The 23,055-nt window shown below is 34.7% G+C and overlaps 1 protein-coding gene across 1 annotated transcript; it reads right to left on the reverse strand.

The window, feature by feature from the left end:
• Positions 1 to 9,828: 9,828 nt before the first annotated feature.
• On the reverse strand, positions 9,829 to 20,414 carry LOC309497243 (uncharacterized protein; the record flags this gene model as incomplete). The annotated part of the gene is made up of 3 exons (XM_082167473.1): positions 20,055 to 20,414; positions 19,278 to 19,439; positions 9,829 to 10,887 (listed from the first exon to the last, which is right to left on the reverse strand). Exons 2-3 carry the CDS (start codon positions 19,431 to 19,433, stop codon positions 9,829 to 9,831), a joined length of 1,215 nt encoding a protein of 404 aa, XP_082023599.1. The 5' UTR covers positions 19,434 to 19,439; positions 20,055 to 20,414.
• Between the last annotated feature and the right edge of the window lie 2,641 nt (positions 20,415 to 23,055).

The raw sequence follows: 23,055 nt of genomic DNA on the forward strand, positions 1-23,055 counted from the left end.
TCTTGCTTCCCAGGAAAGATGTCATCTTGATGACAGTTTATTTCTCTGTTCAATCCCAATATATGCCTCCACGTCAGTGGTACCTTCACACATATGCATGCTACCCATGCCGTTTGCACTGATGCACCCCAATACCAGGACATAGGTTTGCTTTTGCACCGGTCGCTGATGAAAGTCTGGTTGGTCCCTTTCGTCTTTGGAACTGAGAACTCAATGTCCATTTGTTTCCAAAGCTGAAACATGGACTCATCTGAGCACAGCACACATATCACTGTGTATCATCTGAGATGAGCTCAGGCCCAGAAAGCTCGGCAGCATCTCTGCATAAAACTGATGTATATACAGTAGCTTTCTCCATGCGTAACAGAGATTCAAGTGGCATTTCTTGAAGCAGGGTCAGACTGTGTTCAGTGAAAACGGTTTTCTTAAGTACTCCTGAGCACATGTGGCTGTATTCAACAGCTTATAGGATGGTTTCCCATGCAATGCCATTTGAGGGCTCGAAAGTCACACACATTCAACAGAGGTTTCCTGCCTTGCCCTACACAGACTGAGATTGCTCTGGATTCCCTCAATCTTTTCACAGTATTATATGGTAGATGGTGAAACACATAAATACTTTGCAATCTTGCATTGAGAAAATAATTTGTTTAATTTTTTTGTGACAATTCTCTATTTATGACAATATTTATATTTTGTCCAAAGTAGTGAGCCATGACTCATCTTTGCTGGCAAAGACTGAGAAGCTCATTTCTCACCCCAAAATGCTAAAGGTGAGCTATTACCAATTCATTTGCTCACTGTTGACTGTTTCAAAAGAGCTGGATAATCTTGGATAAACTTCGATAATCTTTTCACTTTTTTTTTTTTTTTTTTTGCCTCTGTCCCAACTATTATGTAGAATGTAGCAGCCATCAATATCAAAATCTGTTTATGTCAAAATACAATTATGTTGTTCAGTGAAAACATTGGAAAACTTTTCTTTGTACTTTTGTCAGTTAAAAAAAAAAAGGTTCAAGAGAATGATCAAATCACAGATTGTGAATTTTATTGCATTTTACAAAATGTCCCAACTTTTCTGAAATGGGGTTGTAATTTTTTTTTGTGCAAAAAAATACAATAAATGACAAAAAACAATCATAAACCGGAGCAAAAAAAGATACAGTGCTAAGTTTCTTTTTATTTTAATTATCATGCTAATTTCATCAATTGTCTATAAAGACATTAATTACTGATTACATATGATTACACAAAAGATAAATATATTTAAAATCCAATGTTATGTCTGGTTCCGAAATTATATGCAAAACAAAAAGTTAGTGCAAAGAGAAGAAATGAGAGCAAATTCTTCAGGACTGATACTCGCTATTCTTACTACTCTAAACTACACTGCTAATGAAATCGTTTCTTCTGGAGGAGATATTTATTTGGTGTCTCTCTTTCTAAAATTGAGGTAATTAATAGAAATAACATGATTAACAACAGACTCAAGCCATTGTTTTAATGATAAAACATGCACAGAAATGTGCACAGAAAACTTACTTAAATGTGTAAGCATTATATCAATTTCCAATCTATGGCTCAATGTTCCTAAGATACTCTCGAACAGCTTCTGCTGCATTGAATACTTGAACTGCACCAGATCCCTCAAAAGGTCCTGCTTCCTCAATCTCCTGAGCCTTTTCATCTGATTCTAGCAGACCCATTAACAAAGATTTTTCCACACCATTTGCTATACGCCTGTCGTTTTCATATTCTTCTCCAAATGTTTCCATTTTATATCTTTCAGTAACTTCAAGCTCTCCGTGTGTATAAGCACTAATTGCCCAGGTTCTTGGATTGGTGTGAAACTGTGTGTTTCCTGAAACACGAGTAATAATTGGGTCTTTGTTTGCAAACACAGCTCTGAAACCCTCACGTTGTTTTACTTGTCTAATCAAAATAGGAGATTCCATGTTATTTTCAGTGTCTCTTGCATTCACAAAACTCTCACTAAGAGTGTTCAATTTGTCAGGTAGCCGCACACAGAAATTGGGCTCTGGGTAGTAAGTTCCCAGAGGAAAGTGCTCTGCTGTTTTTATGCGCACCTGTCGATCATGTTCGCTCTTTTCTCTGAGGCCACTGTTCTCAGGGAACACATAACCAGTGGACATCACTGTTGGGTAGTTGTGCTCTTTGATTACATCTATGTAAGAGCTCAACACGTGATTAAAATCAACTGTGTCTGCGTCAAAAAAGCAGAAATAGATTTTAGAGTCTTCATTTCTAAACTGTCTAACTAATTCTTTGGTATGTTCATGGTTTTTAATTTCTTCTCTTATTGTTCGATATGGGATGTCATTATTTTCTGACCATGTAAAACCAAATTTTTTAAAAGAAATTACACAATTAATGTCCTTCTGAAGTTCAGTTATTACAGCATCTCTATCTGCTTCCTTTCCATTAAGGCCAAAAACTACAGCGATGTCCTTAAGACGGCCCTTGTCCTCTTCCCTGAAAGCTGTGCTTTCCAGAAGATCAAGAAACTTCTGACAATATGATTGAGGATTTTCACTCATTTCAGGAGTAACCTCCATTGGGACATTGATCAAAAATTTGATTCGGATATCTTTTCTGTCAGATGATGTAGATTCCTATGGAGAGAGAAATCAACAGTTTATACAACCTTTATTCAACTGCATTCATCAATTATCAACTATTCCAATCTGAAATTTGTTAATTTGCTCCTCATTATAACCTATGTTACTTTTTGCATGAATCATAAGAGTATAAGTTATAGTCATAAGAGTTGCTCTCTTCCATTCAGGTGAAAGATAAAGGTGAACTGTCAAGCAAGATTTTCAAGACAAGCTTTTCAGTAAATAACATACATTTAGTCTGTTCCTCACACAAAAGTATAGCATGGCTTCAGGTGACTTGAAATTAAGCTTGACAGCCCCCATCCAGTTTTAATGTATGGAAGAGCATGAACATCCTTTAAAACATGTTTTTGCATTCCACAGAAGAAAGAAAGTTGTCTTACTTAAGGTGTCATTTACTACTATGCACTTGCATAACATGTACATTACAGTACAATGTATTTATTGTGTTCATGCTGAATTGTAAAATACAGTAAAATGTTTTTGATAGTGAATTTGTTACACGTTGCATGTACTTATCCAGTGATAACAGTAAATTACAAGCAACTAACCCTTAAACCAAAGAGTTAGCCTAGTTTAAGAGGTATAAAGAGGTTTAAGGTTTAAGAGGTATTGGCAAAGGGTCACCAGAGTAATTATGTAATTACAGAAATGAAGAGTGCAGGTATTTTTAAACATAAGTACAATGTCATACACAGTAAGTGCTTTATATCAAATTATCCATTTAAATGTTTGTATGTTCAAATAATTAACATTAGTGGGTATCATGAACAATGAGCAGCATTTTACAGCTTAAATATTGTTCATTAATTAATACAACTTGAAATGTTAAAAATGTATCAATGTACATTATATGTACATATAACATCACAGATTAATTTTGTTAAAGTATTATTCATTGTATGTTAAATATTACATTAATGTTAACTAGTCAACTAATGTTATTATTTTTTTCAAATGAAAAGATGAACTTATATCTTTTCCCATCTTCATAACATCTTTCCCATCTTCTTTCCCACTTTCCCATCTTCATAACATTGTCTGTTCTTTCATCTCAATTCAAATGTATTTTTTTTTTTTTTTGAAAAAAAAAAACGGAACTCATCTGAGGAGTATTTTTGTACAGTACAGTATTTTGTATGGTATTTTAGTACCATGTTTTTTTTGTTGTTTTTTGTTTTTACCTAGCCATGCTTTTCTCTTCTATTAAACTGCCATTAAATGTGCAGTTTGGATGAGGATATTTATTTTGGTTATTTCATTTCTTGGAATGTTTTTTGCTCCTAATCCACACCCTGTACATTTTTTGTTGTTTTTGTAATCTGTCACTCAAACACTTTAAAACATGTCAAAGAAGAACTGGTCATAGAGAACTGGTTTTTATAAACTTACAATGAAAAACATTTGACAAGAATGAATAATCTATGTTGATTTATATATATATAATATTGTAAATTATTTTATTATTATTTTAAGATATATGGGTTTAGAATGAAATAGAGCGAGTGAATAATGCCAAAATTTTCAACTGTCTCATGTGAATTACTAGAAAAAAAGTATAGGCCTATTTGGGAGTTCTCTGATAATCTAACTGTGTCAGCTAAATATCACACAAGTTTAAGAATTCTTGACATGCATTTGGCTGGAATGGGGAATTTAACACAACCATTCTGTCCCCACACCTTTTTTAATTATGTTTGTTCATCTGTTTTTTGTTCCTAATCCACACCCTGTACATTTTTTGTTTTTTAATCTGTCACTCAAACATGCAAACACTTTAAAACATGTCAAAGAAGAACTGGTCATAGAGAACTGGTTTTTATAAACTAACAATGAAAAACATTTGACAAGAATGAATAATCTATGTTGATTTATATATATATATATAAAATATTGCTAATTCATTTATTAACCTGTCTCAAGAGTGAACTGTCTCATGTGATTTACTAGAAAAAAAGGCCCATTTGGGAATGGCATCTACCATAATCGTGCTTCTGTTACCTGAAGGTTGAGATTTCCAAACTGATTTTCAAGTTGGTCAGGTCCTGAATTTCCTGACTCCCTCTCATTCTCCTTCTCAGATTGCTTCTTCATAGCAGAGGGGTCTGTTTTCTCCTCTTTGAGTGAATTGTTGTCAGACGTAGACATTTTGGTCTGAGAAAATGAAAGTAAAATAACTGGAATGATCAGTAGATTAATAGTGTAACAGGGAGGGCCTGATTTTCCAAATGACAAAGTAAAAGTAAAAAACTTTTTTGTTGGAAAAGTATGTGATTACCTAAATTTATGAGTTCTCCAAAATCTAACTGTGCTGGAAAGGGGAATTAAACACAACCATTCTGTCCCCAAACCTTTTTTAATTATCTCTGTTCATCTGTATTTCTTTTCCTTCCATCTTTTTTTTTTTTTTTTTTTACAAATATGAAATAACATTTTATACAAAGTCTACCTTATGGCTCTTAGATTTTTTAGAAATATGCTGGTATTAAAAAGTATCTCATTTTCACATACGTAAATGATAAAAAAGCTTATATATCGTGTAGTATAAGAATTATACCGTGTAAAATTATAATTTCATTAATGACTGTCTCGTATAAAAAAGAAAAATGAATGTTTTACTTACTTTAACCTTGTTGTTGTGTGTTCTCATGATACAGGTGAAGCTGCTAGACTTTTTATAGAAGAGGTGCTCCTCCTCTAACACGTCATTAAATGCTATAGAAAGTTCATTCATTGTTCTTTAACCATATTTGTTCACTTGTTTCAGTTGTTCAGTGTCTATGATGCATTACACCGAAACAAACACTGCAAGAAACATATTGCGTTTCACATGTAAACATTCTGGTAACATATTATAATAAGTATACAGTTATAAAGTATTTACAAATCATTTTAGTTTATAGTTAACTAATAGTTCATAAACTGTATAGTTAATACATTGTCATGTCACAAACGAACAGTGAGTTCTTCATTCATTGTCACTGTAATTAACTATTTATTATTATTGAATTAGCATATATAAATGCTTAAATACACAAAGATTTAGACAATGCTTTGTTAAAAACTTATATTGGTTACAATATAATGTTTTGGTACAGAGTTAACCACCATGCTTAACTGTAGACAGAGTGTTCATTTCAGCATATGCTTAAATCTTCTCCCTCCAGACATACAGCTGATCCATAGGGCCAACAAGTTCCAGGTTTGTTTAATCGCTCCACAGAACAGAATCCCAAAACTTCTGTGGCTTAGTTATTTATATGATTTTGATCAATCTTAGAGTTCTGGCATTCTGTTAGTATGCATTCACCTAATAGCTGAAACCTCAGTGACTGTTGCCACGAAGTCTTTTGCAGTCACTCGAGGGGTTTTCTTAACCTGCCTTCTCAGAAATCTGGTTGCAGCCGTTGATTGCTTCCTTTTTCTGCCCCGTCCAGGTAGTGGAACCACTGTTCCGGTAACTATGAACTGGCAAACTGCTTCCAACGGTGTCTTTATGAACATTTAGAGCCTTCACTGTCTTTTTGTTTCCTGTTCCTTGTTTGTGAAGGGCGATGATATCTTCTCTTTTTGGACCATTCTTTTGATTTAGCCACATATATATATATAATTTTAAGTTATATGGGTTTAGAATGAAATAGAGTGAGTGAATAATGCCAGAATTTTCATTTAAGAGTGAACCGTCTCATGTAATTTACTAGAAAAAAAAGTACAGGCCCATTTGGGAATGGCATCTACCATAATCGTGCTTCTGTTAACTGAATGCTGAGATTTCCTAACAAATCATCAAGTTGGTCAGATCCTGAATTTCCTGACTCTCTCTCTTCCTCCTCATTCTCCTTCTCAGATTGTTTCTTCATAGCAGAGGGGTCTGTTTTCTCCTCTTTGAGTGAATTGTTGTCAGACGTAGACATTTTGGTCTGAGAAAATGAAAGTAAAGTAACTGGAATGATCAGTAGATTAATAGTGTAACAGGGAGGGCCTGATTTTCCAAATGACAATCATAGTAAAAGTATGTGTAAGGACTTCCGCATAAAAGTAACAATTAATTAATTATTAACAAACACAGTCTGCTATATTAAACACACAATTTAAACATTCCCAGTGAAGAGTTGGAAAAGTAGGTGATTACCTAGCTTATGAGTTCTCTGATAATCTAACTGTGTCAGCTAAATATCACACAAGTTTAAGAATTCTTGACATGCATTTGGCTGGAATGGGGAATTTAACACAACCATTCTGTCCCCACACCTTTTTTAATTATGTTTGTTCATCTGTTTTTTGTTCCTAATCCACACCCTGTACGTTTTTTTGTTTTTTAATCTGTCACTCAAACATGCAAACACTTTAAAACATGTCAAAGAAGAACTGGTCATAGAGAACCGGTTTTTATAAACTAACAATGAAAAACATTTGACAAGAATGAATAATCTATGTTGATTTATAATATTGCTCATTCATTTATTAACCTTATTTGAAGTAATATGGGTTTAGAATGAAATAGAGCGAGGTGAATAATTCTTTAATGAATTTTCATTTAAGAGTGAACCGTCTCATGTAATTTACTAGAAAAAAAAAGTACAGGCCCATTTGGGAATGGCATCTACCATAATCGTGCTTCTGTTACCTGAATGCTGAGATTTCCTAACAAATCATCAAGTTGGTCAGATCCTGAATTTCCTGACTCCCTCTCTTCCTCCTCATTCTCCTTCTCAGACTGGTTGTTCACAGCAGAGGGGTCTGTTTTCTCCTCTTTGAGTGAATTGTTGTCAGACGTAGACATTTTGGTCTGAGAAAATGAAAGTAAAATAACTGGAATGATCAGTAGATTAATAGTGTAACAGGGAGGGCCGGATTTTCCAAATGATGTGTGTATATATATATGAAGTTGTTTTGTCAGTTACATTTGGGGAAACCACTTGAAACATGTTGTGTTGAGCTATTTACATTACTTTTGTTTGATTTATTCATTGTAAACAACTGAAAGTCTGTACATTTTACCAATAACTATTATATATCATTTTTATGAAATAAAATGTCTCATATTATGAAAACGTTTTTGGTCATATTGCCCACCCCTAATGGATTCTGCTTAAGTTTACACAAAGTTTCAGTGATGTTTTTTGTTTGTTTTTCAAGCAAAGTTGTGATAGATACTTTTATGTACCCATCCCATCCCGTAGCCTATTCCACCATGAGAAATTCCACCACATCTCCCACGGCACATGTTAACCCACACTTTGATATGTCAGCTTTTGTCTTGTCTATGATCATTAAAGCTACAGTATTTGGTTATCGTTTTTCTCATTTTATCTCTTCAGAAAGTTCACACCCCAGCCATTTCTTCCTCCTAAATGTTATGTCTCAAAACAGATCTTTTGATAGGGATAGAAGTAGTGATTACGTTTCTATAGCTAGACTCTAGACCGTAGTTTCTTCTAGCTTTCTCGACGTTGGCACATATGGAGGAGATTTCAGATGCCCAGCATGTGTCCCATGACTCTTGGCGCCGCCCTTCTTCACGCAACAATATATACAGAAATAATTTGTGTCCTCCCTGCTACTTCTAATAGCCGCTGGAAGGTATAGCTTTACCCCAGTGTTCAAAATGTCAATAGTAAGATGAACAATATACAGATAAGAAAAGCCTTGATACAGAAAACATAACATCCAATTCATCAGAGTGGGAGAGAAGAGAGTTTAACCGGATGGTTCCACTCATGACTGGGGAATGACATAATTGTCATGACTCATGTGGTCTGTGCCTGGTTGAGCAATCCAAGGAAGCAGTACGTTGTTAGGGCCAGGGCTGTAAAGGCACTGAAAAAATGTACAAATTACTGAGTAAAAACTGTTCTAAATTAAAAGTCCAAAGATTTAACCTAAAACATACTTGAGCTCAGGCCCAGAAAGCTCGGCAGCATCTCTGCATAAAACTGATGTATATACAGTAGCTTTCTCCATGCGTAACAGAGATTCAAGTGGCATTTCTTGAAGCAGGGTCAGACTGTGTTCAGTGAAAACGGTTTTCTTAAGTACTCCTGAGCACATGTGGCTGTATTCAACAGCTTATAGGATGGTTTCCCATGCAATGCCATTTGAGGGCTCGAAAGTCACACACATTCAACAGAGGTTTCCTGCCTTGCCCTACACAGACTGAGATTGCTCTGGATTCCCTCAATCTTTTCACAGTATTATATGGTAGATGGTGAAACACATAAATACTTTGCAATCTTGCATTGAGAAAATAATTTGTTTAATTTTTTTGTGACAATTCTCTATTTATGACAATATTTATATTTTGTCCAAAGTAGTGAGCCATGACTCATCTTTGCTGGCAAAGACTGAGAAGCTCATTTCTCACCCCAAAATGCTAAAGGTGAGCTATTACCAATTCATTTGCTCACTGTTGACTGTTTCAAAAGAGCTGGATAATCTTGGATAAACTTCGATAATCTTTTCACTTTTTTTTTTTTTTTTTTTGCCTCTGTCCCAACTATTATGTAGAATGTAGCAGCCATCAATATCAAAATCTGTTTATGTCAAAATACAATTATGTTGTTCAGTGAAAACATTGGAAAACTTTTCTTTGTACTTTTGTCAGTTAAAAAAAAAAAGGTTCAAGAGAATGATCAAATCACAGATTGTGAATTTTATTGCATTTTACAAAATGTCCCAACTTTTCTGAAATGGGGTTGTAATTTTTTTTTGTGCAAAAAAATACAATAAATGACAAAAAACAATCATAAACCGGAGCAAAAAAAGATACAGTGCTAAGTTTCTTTTTATTTTAATTATCATGCTAATTTCATCAATTGTCTATAAAGACATTAATTACTGATTACATATGATTACACAAAAGAATCAAGAAATAAATATATTTAAAATCCAATGTTATGTCTGGTTCCGAAATTATATGCAAAACAAAAAGTTAGTGCAAAGAGAAGAAATGAGAGCAAATTCTTCAGGACTGATACTCGCTATTCTTACTACTCTAAACTACACTGCTAATGAAATCGTTTCTTCTGGAGGAGATATTTATTTGGTGTCTCTCTTTCTAAAATTGAGGTAATTAATAGAAATAACATGATTAACAACAGACTCAAGCCATTGTTTTAATGATAAAACATGCACAGAAATGTGCACAGAAAACTTACTTAAATGTGTAAGCATTATATCAATTTCCAATCTATGGCTCAATGTTCCTAAGATACTCTCGAACAGCTTCTGCTGCATTGAATACTTGAACTGCACCAGATCCCTCAAAAGGTCCTGCTTCCTCAATCTCCTGAGCCTTTTCATCTGATTCTAGCAGACCCATTAACAAAGATTTTTCCACACCATTTGCTATACGCCTGTCGTTTTCATATTCTTCTCCAAATGTTTCCATTTTATATCTTTCAGTAACTTCAAGCTCTCCGTGTGTATAAGCACTAATTGCCCAGGTTCTTGGATTGGTGTGAAACTGTGTGTTTCCTGAAACACGAGTAATAATTGGGTCTTTGTTTGCAAACACAGCTCTGAAACCCTCACGTTGTTTTACTTGTCTAATCAAAATAGGAGATTCCATGTTATTTTCAGTGTCTCTTGCATTCACAAAACTCTCACTAAGAGTGTTCAATTTGTCAGGTAGCCGCACACAGAAATTGGGCTCTGGGTAGTAAGTTCCCAGAGGAAAGTGCTCTGCTGTTTTTATGCGCACCTGTCGATCATGTTCGCTCTTTTCTCTGAGGCCACTGTTCTCAGGGAACACATAACCAGTGGACATCACTGTTGGGTAGTTGTGCTCTTTGATTACATCTATGTAAGAGCTCAACACGTGATTAAAATCAACTGTGTCTGCGTCAAAAAAGCAGAAATAGATTTTAGAGTCTTCATTTCTAAACTGTCTAACTAATTCTTTGGTATGTTCATGGTTTTTAATTTTTTCTCTTATTTTTCGATATGGGATGTCATTATTTTCTGACCATGTAAAACCAAATTTTTTAAAAGAAATTACACAATTAATGTCCTTCTGAAGTTCAGTTATTACAGCATCTCTATCTGCTTCCTTTCCATTAAGGCCAAAAACTACAGCGATGTCCTTAAGACGGCCCTTGTCCTCTTCCCTGAAAGCTGTGCTTTCCAGAAGATCAAGAAACTTCTGACAATATGATTGAGGATTTTCACTCATTTCAGGAGTAACCTCCATTGGGACATTGATCAAAAATTTGATTCGGATATCTTTTCTGTCAGATGATGTAGATTCCTATGGAGAGAGAAATCAACAGTTTATACAACCTTTATTCAACTGCATTCATCAATTATCAACTATTCCAATCTGAAATTTGTTAATTTGCTCCTCATTATAACCTATGTTACTTTTTGCATGAATCATAAGAGTATAAGTTATAGTCATAAGAGTTGCTCTCTTCCATTCAGGTGAAAGTGAAAGGTGAACTGTCAAGCAAGATTTTCAAGACAAGCTTTTCAGTAAATAACATACATTTAGTCTGTTCCTCACACAAAAGTATAGCATGGCTTCAGGTGACTTGAAATTAAGCTTGACAGCCCCCATCCAGTTTTAATGTATGGAAGAGCATGAACATCCTTTAAAACATGTTTTTGCATTCCACAGAAGAAAGAAAGTTGTCTTACTTAAGGTGTCATTTACTACTATGCACTTGCATAACATGTACATTACAGTACAATGTATTTATTGTGTTCATGCTGAATTGTAAAACACAGTAAAATGTTTTTGATAGTGAATTTGTTACACGTTGCATGTACTTATCCAGTGATAACAGTAAATTACAAGCAACTAACCCTTAAACCAAAGAGTTAGCCTAGTTTAAGAGGTATAAAGAGGTTTAAGGTTTAAGAGGTATTGGCAAAGGGTCACCAGAGTAATTATGTAATTACAGAAATGAAGAGTGCAGGTATTTTTAAACATAAGTACAATGTCATAACACAGTAAGTGCTTTATATCAAATTATCCATTTAAATGTTTGTATGTTCAAATAATTAACATTAGTGGGTATCATGAACAATGAGCAGCATTTTACAGCTTAAATATTGTTCATTAATTAATACAACTTGAAATGTTAAAAATGTATCAATGTACATTATATGTACATATAACATCACAGATTAATTTTGTTAAAGTATTATTCATTGTATGTTAAATATTACATTAATGTTAACTAGTCAACTAATGTTATTATTTTTTTCAAATGAAAAGATTAATTTATATCTTTTCCCATCTTCATAACATCTTTCCCATCTTCTTTCCCACTTTCCCATCTTCATAACATTGTCTGTTCTTTCATCTCAATTCAAATGTATTTTTTTTTTTTTTGAAAAAAAAAAACGGAACTCATCTGAGGAGTATTTTTGTACAGTAGGCCTACAGTATTTTGTACGGTATTTTAGTACCATGTTTTTTTTGTTGTTTTTTGTTTTTACCTAGCCATGCTTTTCTCTTCTATTAAACTGCCATTAAATGTGCAGTTTGGATGAGGATATTTATTTTGGTTATTTCATTTCTTGGAATGTTTTTTGCTCCTAATCCACACCCTGTACATTTTTTGTTGTTTTTGTAATCTGTCACTCAAACACTTTAAAACATGTCAAAGAAGAACTGGTCATAGAGAACTGGTTTTTATAAACTTACAATGAAAAACATTTGACAAGAATGAATAATCTATGTTGATTTATATATATATAATATTGTAAATTATTTTATTATTATTTTAAGATATATGGGTTTAGAATGAAATAGAGCGAGTGAATAATGCCAAAATTTTCAACTGTCTCATGTGATTTACTAGAAAAAAAGTATAGGCCTATTTGGGAGTTCTCTGATAATCTAACTGTGTCAGCTAAATATCACACAAGTTTAAGAATTCTTGACATGCATTTGGCTGGAATGGGGAATTAAACACAACCATTCTGTCCCCACACCTTTTTTTTTTGTCAAGTAAGTTTTATTGTAAGACAAATAAGGATTTTACAATCTTACAATCTTACAGATGTCTCTTTACCAATAATAAAAAAAATAAAAAAAATAAAAAAATTACAAAAAAATTGGAAAATAAATAAACAAACCAACCCATACCCGACCTGTTTACATTGACTTGAAAAGGTATGATGAAGGAATGTTAAAACATTAAATTAGCAAAGATACATTAATCCACAAGGTTTCCATCTAGATAACAGCTAAAAGGGCGCCATATTTTATCAAACTGCTCATATTTTCCCTTCAAACAGTATCTGATTTGTTCCAAATGTAAAGTAGAAGACATCTCTCCAAGCCATAACTTGACAGTAGGAACCTCTTTTTTCTTCCAGAACAACAGGAGTAACTTCTTGGCCGTAATTAAACTATATGCAAGCAATTTGTGCTGTATTCCTGACAATGGGTGCATATGTTCAGAGAGTCCCAGAATGATGAGTGTCGGGTCTGGCTGCATTTGCACCTTAAAAATTTCTGAAAGCACATCAAAAATTCCATTCCAATAACTCTGAATCTTGGAGCAAAAAACAAAACTATGAGACAAATCAGCATCTACTGAACTACATTTGTCACAAAGAGGCGAAACACTTTGAAAAATTCTATGCAGTTTCTTTTTTGAATAGTGCAATCTGTGAATGACCTTAAACTGAATAAGGCAATGTCTGGAACTGATAGAATGTTCATTAATATCTTTTAAACTCTTCAGCCAAGATTCCTCAGAAATTTCTACTCCTAGTTCTTTCTCCCAGTCCTCCTTGAGAAATTTTGTAGAGGGAGAATGAAAGGATTGCAGCAGGTTATATATTATTGATAATGCCTTTTTACTTCCTTGACACTGATCAAGACATTTATCAATGATTGAGGGTGATGTAGTGTCTAATGAAGGTGTATGAGCACGTATATAGTTCCTAATCTGCAGAAATCTAAAAAAATGACTCTGTGGAAGTTTAAATTTCTGTTGCAGTTGACTAAAGGATGCTAGAACCCCATCAAAGAAAAGGTCTCCTATAGTACGTATACCCAGTTCTTCCCATTGCATAAAGGTCCCATCTAATCTTGATGGTGTAAATGATGGATTCTTAGTAATAGGAGTTAGAAATGAAAGGGATTTTATCTTGAAATGTTCTTTTATCTGTTTCCAGATCCGGCATGTACTCCTTATTATGATATTACTATTAAAGATATAATGATTCAGAGTAACAGGAGAGAGAATCACCGCTCCTGGATTGTAGGGATAACACTGATCACAAATTATTTGGAGCCAAACTGGACGAACACTTTTATCATCCAACCACATTGAAATTTGTCTGATGTGAGAAGCCCAGTAATAAAGACGAAAGTCTGGGAGCGCCAGACCTCCCTCTTGTTTAGGTTTACAGAGATGTGCCTTCTTAACTCTGTGATTTTTGTATCCCCACAAAAAAGGAAGAATAATCGAATCCAACTGCTTAAAGAAAGATTTAGGTAAAAAGATAGGAACATTCTGGAAAAGATATAATATTTGTGGTAAAAATATCATTTTGATTGCATTTACTCTGCCATACAGAGAAATCGGAAGTGCTCTCCAAAATTGAATATTTGCTTGCAATTTGGAAATTAAAGGGGTAAAGTTGGCCTTTAAAAGTGAAGAATATTTAATGGTAACAACAATTCCAAGATAAGTAAATCTTTCCATTGAAACTTTAAATGGAGAAGATTGTATCGCAGACAAATCTTTTAGTCCGATGGGCATAAGCTCACTTTTATTTAAATTAACTTTAAAGCCCGAAAAAATCCCAAAAACATTTATAGTGTCCAGAATAACTGGCAGACTCAAATGGGGATTGGTAATATATAGCAGGATATCATCTGCATATAAAGATATTTTATTGGCTGCATTTAAGGTGTTAAAGCCATGAATAGAAGGATCAGAACGAATGGATTGAGCGAGAGGCTCCACGGTCAATGCAAATAAGAGAGGAGAAAGGGGACAACCTTGCCTTGTCCCTCTATGAAGATTAAAGGGGCCAGACAAGGTATTATTGGTTAATACCTGTGCTGTAGGACTTTTATACAAAATCTTAATCCAATCTATAAATTTATCACCCATTTCAAATTTTCTTAACACTGCGAAAAGATAGTGCCATTCCACTCGGTCGAAGGCCTTTTCAGCATCGAGAGAGATTATTACCAGATTATCTTGAGTAGCTTTGGAGTGGTGCATTATATTGAAAAGACGCCTAGTATTTTGTGAGACATTTCTGCCAGGAATAAATCCGTTCTGATCGGGATGAATTAGACCACTAATTAATCTACCAAGTCTATTTGCGAGTGTTTTTGACAATATCTTCTGATCGACATTAAGAAGAGAAATCGGTCTGTATCCTTCGACCTCCTCAGAATTTTTACCTTTTTTGGGAATAACAGTTATGATTGCTTCATTGAATCTCGGTGGGAGTCCATTTACTGATGCCTCCTCAAATGTTCTGAGCAGGTAGGGGGAGAGGGTGTCACTAAATGTTTTATATAATTCAGAGGGCAAGCCATCTGGGCCTGGAGTTTTACCATTCTTTAAGGAGTTTATTGTGCCTTTTAACTCTCCTAAAGATATATCCTTATTAAGGGAATCACGCTCATCCTGAGTAAGAGAGGGAAGGTTACAATTATTTAGAAACTTATCCATAGCTTCTAAGTCTGTACAAGGGTCTGAGGAATATAAAGTTGAATAGAATTCCTTAAAGCAATTGTTTATATCCTTAGATGAAACACATTGTACTCCATGCTTTGTCTTGATCTTATGAATTGTCTTGTCACTTTCTAATTTACCTAACTGCCTTGCAAGCAATTTATGTGGCTTTTCTCCGAATTCAAAATATTTCTGTTTAATGAAGAGGAATGATTTACTTAACTTATCTGAAACAATTTTATTGTAGTCATATCTTAACTGTAGAATTTTATTGTAAGTTTTTAATGAGGGGGTTTGTGCATTTTCCTTATCTAATTGATGAATTTGTTTCCCTAACTCTAAAAGTTTTGCTTTAAGCAGTTTATTTCTGGACCCCTGATACGATATAACACATCCTCTTAAAAATGCTTTCAGTGTTTCCCAAAGTAATCCTGGTGAAACTTCGGGGGTGTCATTTTTCTCAAAAAATATTTCCAATTGTGCAAGCATGAAATCGTGAAATTTAGGATCATCAACAAGTCGAGGATCCATTCTCCACACAGGACGTGAAGATGTTAGATTATTAAGGAGAATTTCAAATGTGATAGGAGCATGATCTGAAATTAGTATATCGTGGATCTTACTATTTAACACATTAGAAATTAATTTGTTTTCCACTAGAAAATAATCAATGCGTGTGTATACATTATGAACTTGTGAGTGAAAGGTATAATCTCTCTCAATGGGGTGAAAAAGTCTCCATATATCCACTAAGTTAGAGTTATTAATAAATGCATTTAAAAAGTTTCTTGAATTAGAGTGAGGGGCTCTTTTAGATGATGATCTGTCCAAGTACACATCTAGAACACAATTAAAGTCCCCCCCTATGATGAGATTAGTTTGAGACATATTTGGGATAAGAGCCAACACTTTCTTAAAAAAATCTGGATCGTCATAATTTGGGGCGTAGACATTCACTAAAGTAATAGGAAAGGAATGCAAATCACCAGACACGATAATGTACCGACCGTCTTTATCTGCTTTTAGTGTTTCAAGTTTAAATGGCACACCTTTTCGTATTAGAATAGCAACCCCCCGAGCTTTAACAGAGAAATTGGACTGATATACATTTCCTATCCATCTGCATTTCAACTTATCCTTGGAATCCGGTTTTAAGTGCGTTTCCTGCAAAAACATTACATCCGCAGAGAGTGATTTCAAGTGTGATAGTATCTTGCTTCTTTTAACAGGGTGATTTAGACCTTTCACATTCCAGGAAGCAAAAACCAGCCCTTGTTTGTTACCTGATGTTACAGCATTACTCTGCATCATTAGGTAGGCTACCTAATATATCGTTATCACCACACATTTTAACGCTTTGAAGTACTATCTTAAACAGGTCCCCACCCCGCCCACCCACTAACTTAAATAACAACCCCGTCATCTGACCGACAATTAGAACCAGCGGCGCGAGACAAGGTAAATTGAAAATGAACAAATTAGTATCAGAACAGAAATGAGTGTTAATTACTTCTAGAAAACTTCTTATTCGTTGACCTTCAAGCAATAATCAACACAGCTCCACAATAGAGAATTTCAGAAGAACATCTCAGAACAACATCTCAGAACAAAGAAAAATCAAAGGAAAGGAAGGAGATAGTCTATGGATCGTGGTTATGACTCAGAGAGTGTATTGTTGGCACTTATCTCGGATGCATGATATCTTTAAAACAATCACCCGGACCCAAAGCAGCTTTCTGCGAACTTGACGGCCTTGTCTGGATCCGTGAAGTAATGTTCCTTGCCGTTGAATGAGATCCGTAGTTTTGCTGGGTATTGTAGACCGTACTTGACACCAGGTTTGTCTCTCAGCAGTTCCCTTGCTCGTTTGAAAAGCGCGCGGCGTTTTACAACTTCTGGCGGGTAATCCGGGAAGATGTTGATCCTTTGCCCCTTGAAAGTGACTTGCTGCATCCTGGCCGCCTTCTGCAAAATTTCTTCCAATTCGTTAGTGTAGTGTAGCCGAAGAACGAAAGCTCGCGGTGGTTCATCTTCCCCGGGCCGACTTCGCAAAGCGCGATGTGCACGATCAACAAGTGGCAGATTATCTAGTGATAAAGCCTCCATCAAAAGTTGCGCGGTAAAGTCCCTTGGTTTCATTCCGGACTCGGCTCCTTCCTTGATGTGTAATATGCGAATGTTCTGTCTCCTACTACGTCCTTCAAGGTCCGTGCATTTGACCGAAAGCTGCTCTACAACCTGCTTTAAACGCCCCACTTCTTGTTCAAGCTTTATTACTGTATCCGAAGAGGTGGAAGCGTTAGTTTCCAAGCTTGCAATTTTTGATGCATGCTCATCCACCGTGATTTTAACGGCCGAAATCGCAGAGCTGGCTTCATTTTGGAATGCCGTTATCTCTCCTCGTATAGAGACAGCAAGTTGTTCAATCTTGGAGTCTATTATCTCTCCGATATCCGCTTTGATTGAGTGTATTTCACAGCGCAGAGAAGAGATTGCACTAAGAATCGCTGCATTACCCGCGTCCTGAGTACTTTCCGCCGTTGCATCTTCTGTAACAGAGTCCGAGGCGGAGGCGGCCTGGTCCAGTACTTTACGAGGTTTGGCTGGCATGTTTAACTACGAATATCCCAGATCAACACTACTAAAAATCAATTATAATCAAATTCTGTTCCTTTCTTAACAATAAAGATTATTAAAAGATGTTCTGAATGTAGTACGATTCGGATTTAATGCGGAGCTGAAGTAGAACGCGTGCTACCCGCTCATGTTGAAACCGGAAGTCACCCACACCTTTTTTAATTATGTTTGTTCATCTGTTTTTTGTTCCTAATCCACACCCTGTAAATTTTTTTGTTTTTTAATCTGTCACTCAAACATGCAAACACTTTAAAACATGTCAAAGAAGAACTGGTCATAGAGAACTGGTTTTTATAAACTAACAATGAAAAACATTTGACAAGAATGAATAATCTATGTTGATTTATATATATATATATATATATAAAATATTGCTAATTCATTTATTAACCTGTCTCAAGAGTGAACTGTCTCATGTGATTTACTAGAAAAAAAGGCCCATTTGGGAATGGCATCTACCATAATCGTGCTTCTGTTACCTGAATGCTGAGATTTCCTAACAAATCATCAAGTTGGTCAGATCCTGAATTTCCTGACTCTCTCTCTTCCTCCTCATTCTCCTTCTCAGATTGTTTCTTCATAGCAGAGGGGTCTGTTTTCTCCTCTTTGAGTGAATTGTTGTCAGACGTAGACATTTTGGTCTGAGAAAATGAAAGTAAAGTAACTGGAATGATCAGTAGATTAATAGTGTAACAGGGAGGGCCTGATTTTCCAAATGACAATCATAGTAAAAGTATGTGTAAGGACTTCCGCATAAAAGTAACAATTAATTAATTATTAACAAACACAGTCTGCTATATTAAACACACAATTTAAACATTCCCAGTGAAGAGTTGGAAAAGTAGGTGATTACCTAGCTTATGAGTTCTCTGATAATCTAACTGTGTCAGCTAAATATCACACAAGTTTAAGAATTCTTGACATGCATTTGGCTGGAATGGGGAATTTAACACAACCATTCTGTCCCCACACCTTTTTTAATTATGTTTGTTCATCTGTTTTTTGTTCCTAATCCACACCCTGTACGTTTTTTGTTTTTTAATCTGTCACTCAAACATGCAAACACTTTAAAACATGTCAAAGAAGAACTGGTCATAGAGAACCGGTTTTTATAAACTAACAATGAAAAACATTTGACAAGAATGAATAATCTATGTTAATTTATAATATTGCTCATTCATTTATTAACCTTATTTTAAGTAATATGGGTTTAGAATGAAATAGAGCGAGTGAATAATGCCAGAATTTTCATTTAAGAGTGAACTGTCTCATGTAATTTACTAGAAAAAAAAAGTACAGGCCCATTTGGGAATGGCATCTACCATAATCGTGCTTCTGTTACCTGAATGCTGAGATTTCCTAACAAATCATCAAGTTGGTCAGATCCTGAATTTCCTGACTCCCTCTCTTCCTCCTCATTCTCCTTCTCAGACTGGTTGTTCACAGCAGAGCGGTCTGTTTTCTCCTCTTTGAGTGAATTGTTGTCAGACGTAGACATTTTGGTCTGAGAAAATGAAAGTAAAATAACTGGAATGATCAGTAGATTAATAGTGTAACAGGGAGGGCCGGATTTTCCAAATGATGTGTGTATATATATATGAAGTTGTTTTGTCAGTTACATTTGGGGAAACCACTTGAAACATGTTGTGTTGAGCTATTTACATTACTTTTGTTTGATTTATTCATTGTAAACAACTGAAAGTCTGTACATTTTACCAATAACTATTATATATCATTTTTATGAAATAAAATGTCTCATATTATGAAAACGTTTTTGGTCATATTGCCCACCCCTAATGGATTCTGCTTAAGTTTACACAAAGTTTCAGTGATGTTTTTTGTTTGTTTTTCAAGCAAAGTTGTGATAGATACTTTTATGTACCCATCCCATCCCGTAGCCTATTCCACCATGAGAAATTCCACCACATCTCCCACGGCACATGTTAACCCACACTTTGATATGTCAGCTTTTGTCTTGTCTATGATCATTAAAGCTACAGTATTTGGTTATCGTTTTTCTCATTTTATCTCTTCAGAAAGTTCACACCCCAGCCATTTCTTCCTCCTAAATGTTATGTCTCAAAACAGATCTTTTGATAGGGATAGAAGTAGTGATTACGTTTCTATAGCTAGACTCTAGACCGTAGTTTCTTCTAGCTTTCTCGACGTTGGCACATATGGAGGAGATTTCAGATGCCCAGCATGTGTCCCATGACTCTTGGCGCCGCCCTTCTTCACGCAACAATATATACAGAAATAATTTGTGTCCTCCCTGCTACTTCTAATAGCCGCTGGAAGGTATAGCTTTACCCCAGTGTTCAAAATGTCAATAGTAAGATGAACAATATACAGATAAGAAAAGCCTTGATACAGAAAACATAACATCCAATTCATCAGAGTGGGAGAGAAGAGAGTTTAACCGGATGGTTCCACTCATGACTGGGGAATGACATAATTGTCATGACTCATGTGGTCTGTGCCTGGTTGAGCAATCCAAGGAAGCAGTACGTTGTTAGGGCCAGGGCTGTAAAGGCACTGAAAAAATGTACAAATTACTGAGTAAAAACTGTTCTAAATTAAAAGTCCAAGGATTTAACCTAAAACATACTTGAGATGAAGTCAGAAAGTACAACTTTAAATCGTACTTCAGCCTTAAAAAGTAGCAGTAACAGTACAAAATGAAAATGAGAGAGAGTTTGAGAGTTTCTTGTTTAAGTAATTTGAATAATTTCATCAAGTGGATGAAATGACAGACACAGAAAAGTTTTGCCACAAAGGTCAAAAACATCCATAGTGCATTTTTATATAGACCAACAATTAAAAAGCAGCACAGTGGAATTTCGATATGTGATTGATTGATTAATTAATTAATTATCATATCATGTAATTAAATATTGGACATCCCTAATTATTACTCAATATACCCCCGGTTTAAGCTAGTCTGAGGCTTAAGCTAGTTCAAGGCTTAAAGCTACACTTACACTTAGTTTAAGGCTTAAAGCTACACTGTGTAGGATTTTCTCCCATCTAGCAGTGAATATTACTTTCTAGCCCCTCCCATTCCGAGGGCTTTTTAACTCCTACGGTGGCTGTATTATTTCAAATCTGCCGGCAGTCGCGAGTAATCTCCCCCTCGCATTCATCACGGTGTCACTAGCCGTTTCTCAATACCAAGTACGCAAACTTCGGACTTGAGTCCTTGATAGTTCGGACTTGACAAGTTTGACTGATAATTCTGCAAATGGAACAGCGGCGTACTTGATAGCGTCACTCAGCTCGCTCTGGCTACTCTGGTTATCTCTTTATGTATATCTAGGCTACAAATAAAACAAAATATGTTATAAACCACCACTCTGCCTCTTTTCAATTTCATTAAAAAAAAATCTTAAACATAATGGCCACACAAATGTGGTTCAGGAAACGCAATTGATTATCTTCACTGCATATATTTATAACAACACGGAATATAAAACACATCCCTGACTCTTTTTGTTTTCATTAAAAAAATATGATACATAAAAAAACATTATAATATTGATCATTAAAACTAACATTTAGCAAAAAGAGACAGGGTTGTGTCATTTTATTGTAGGCTATTATATATGTACATACAGTGAAGAGAATGTAGGCAACATGTATAATAAAATATTTTATATGTTTTAAATATATAAAATAAAATGACATAACCTTTTTTGTGAAATGTCAGTTTTAATGATAAATAATAGCCATTATAAAAGTATAAGTAGCCTAAAAGGTATAAGAAGCTATACAATAATAAAGCAAACGATTCAGTCAAACACAAGTCAGCTCTCTAGGCTACAACGTTAAAGTTAAATAGACTAAATAAAGCTATGAAACTTCACTTTGCCCTCAGCTAAAACGTTTTGCCAGGGAACAAATGATAGATTAATGAGACAAATAAATACATAAATAAATCTTGACTTGACTCATGACTTAATGAGATCTAACAAAGGTAAAGAGAAAATATTAACTATATATGCTGTTTATATTGCTTGTAATTGGGATGAAGTGAACATCTGTTGAGTGTTTTAACATAAAATTGTTTGGTTGTGTTGAATAAAAAAAATGCAGTGGGTCCACCAGACCCATGAACACTGGCTGAATAACAAAAATATGAACACCACACACAAGGGTTAAGCAGCAAAAACTCTTTTCAACATTGATAACCATTATTAATAATTGAGTACCAATAATAACATAATAATTGAGCCCCAAATCAGCATATTATAATGATTTCTGAAGGGTCACGTGACACTGACGACTGGAGTAATGATGCTGAAAATTCAGCTTTGTTATCACAGGAATAAATTACATTTTAAAATATATATAAAAAGAAAACAATTATTTTAAATTGTAATAATATTTCACAATATTACTCTTTTTAACTGTATTTTTAATCAAATAAATGCAGCCTCCCTCGGTGAGCATAAAATACTTGTTTCAAAAAACATTTTTAAAAGTCTTAATTATTCCAAACTTTTGACTAACACGTCGAATCTTGAAGCAGAAAGGGTTACAGCAGCAGAAGATCACTCCTGTCAGCAAAGAACATACTGAGGCTACAATTCTCACGGGGTCACCACATTTGGACAATAGATGTTTGGAAAATCATTGGCTGGTCTATTGATTAGTCTCTTTTTTCTCATGAAAATGAGTTTCTGTACTCAAATGGTCTCCACATCAGAGAAATGTTTCAATGCCACAAAGAATTAAGGCAAAGAGTGCCTTGGGCAAGTTTCCAATGAGTCAATACTACATCAGTTTCTAGAGGATTGCGTCATTTGTCTAGTTTGAATTGTCAGATAATTGTAATCTATCAGGACATATCAAATCTTTAACCGATATTAGTTGAAAATTGGTGAAAATAACATTTAAATACCATTTTAGTATGTCAAAAAAAATGCAGAAAGGTTTGTGCGAGAAGATAAAATCTCACTAGCTCAGTATAAAAACGACAGAAGTAAATGGGGGCAAAAACATGCATGTGTGAGAATATCATTTATCTTTGTGCAGAAATCACAAAAAAAAAAAAAAAAAAATTGCTGCCTTAAATTTTAAGTACAATCAACTTGGATGTTCAAGTCATATCAACTTAAATT

Source organism: Leuciscus leuciscus (genome assembly GCF_965113295.1).
Source record: "Leuciscus leuciscus genome assembly, chromosome: 4".
In the NCBI taxonomy this organism is placed as follows: Eukaryota; Metazoa; Chordata; class Actinopteri; order Cypriniformes; family Leuciscidae; genus Leuciscus; species Leuciscus leuciscus.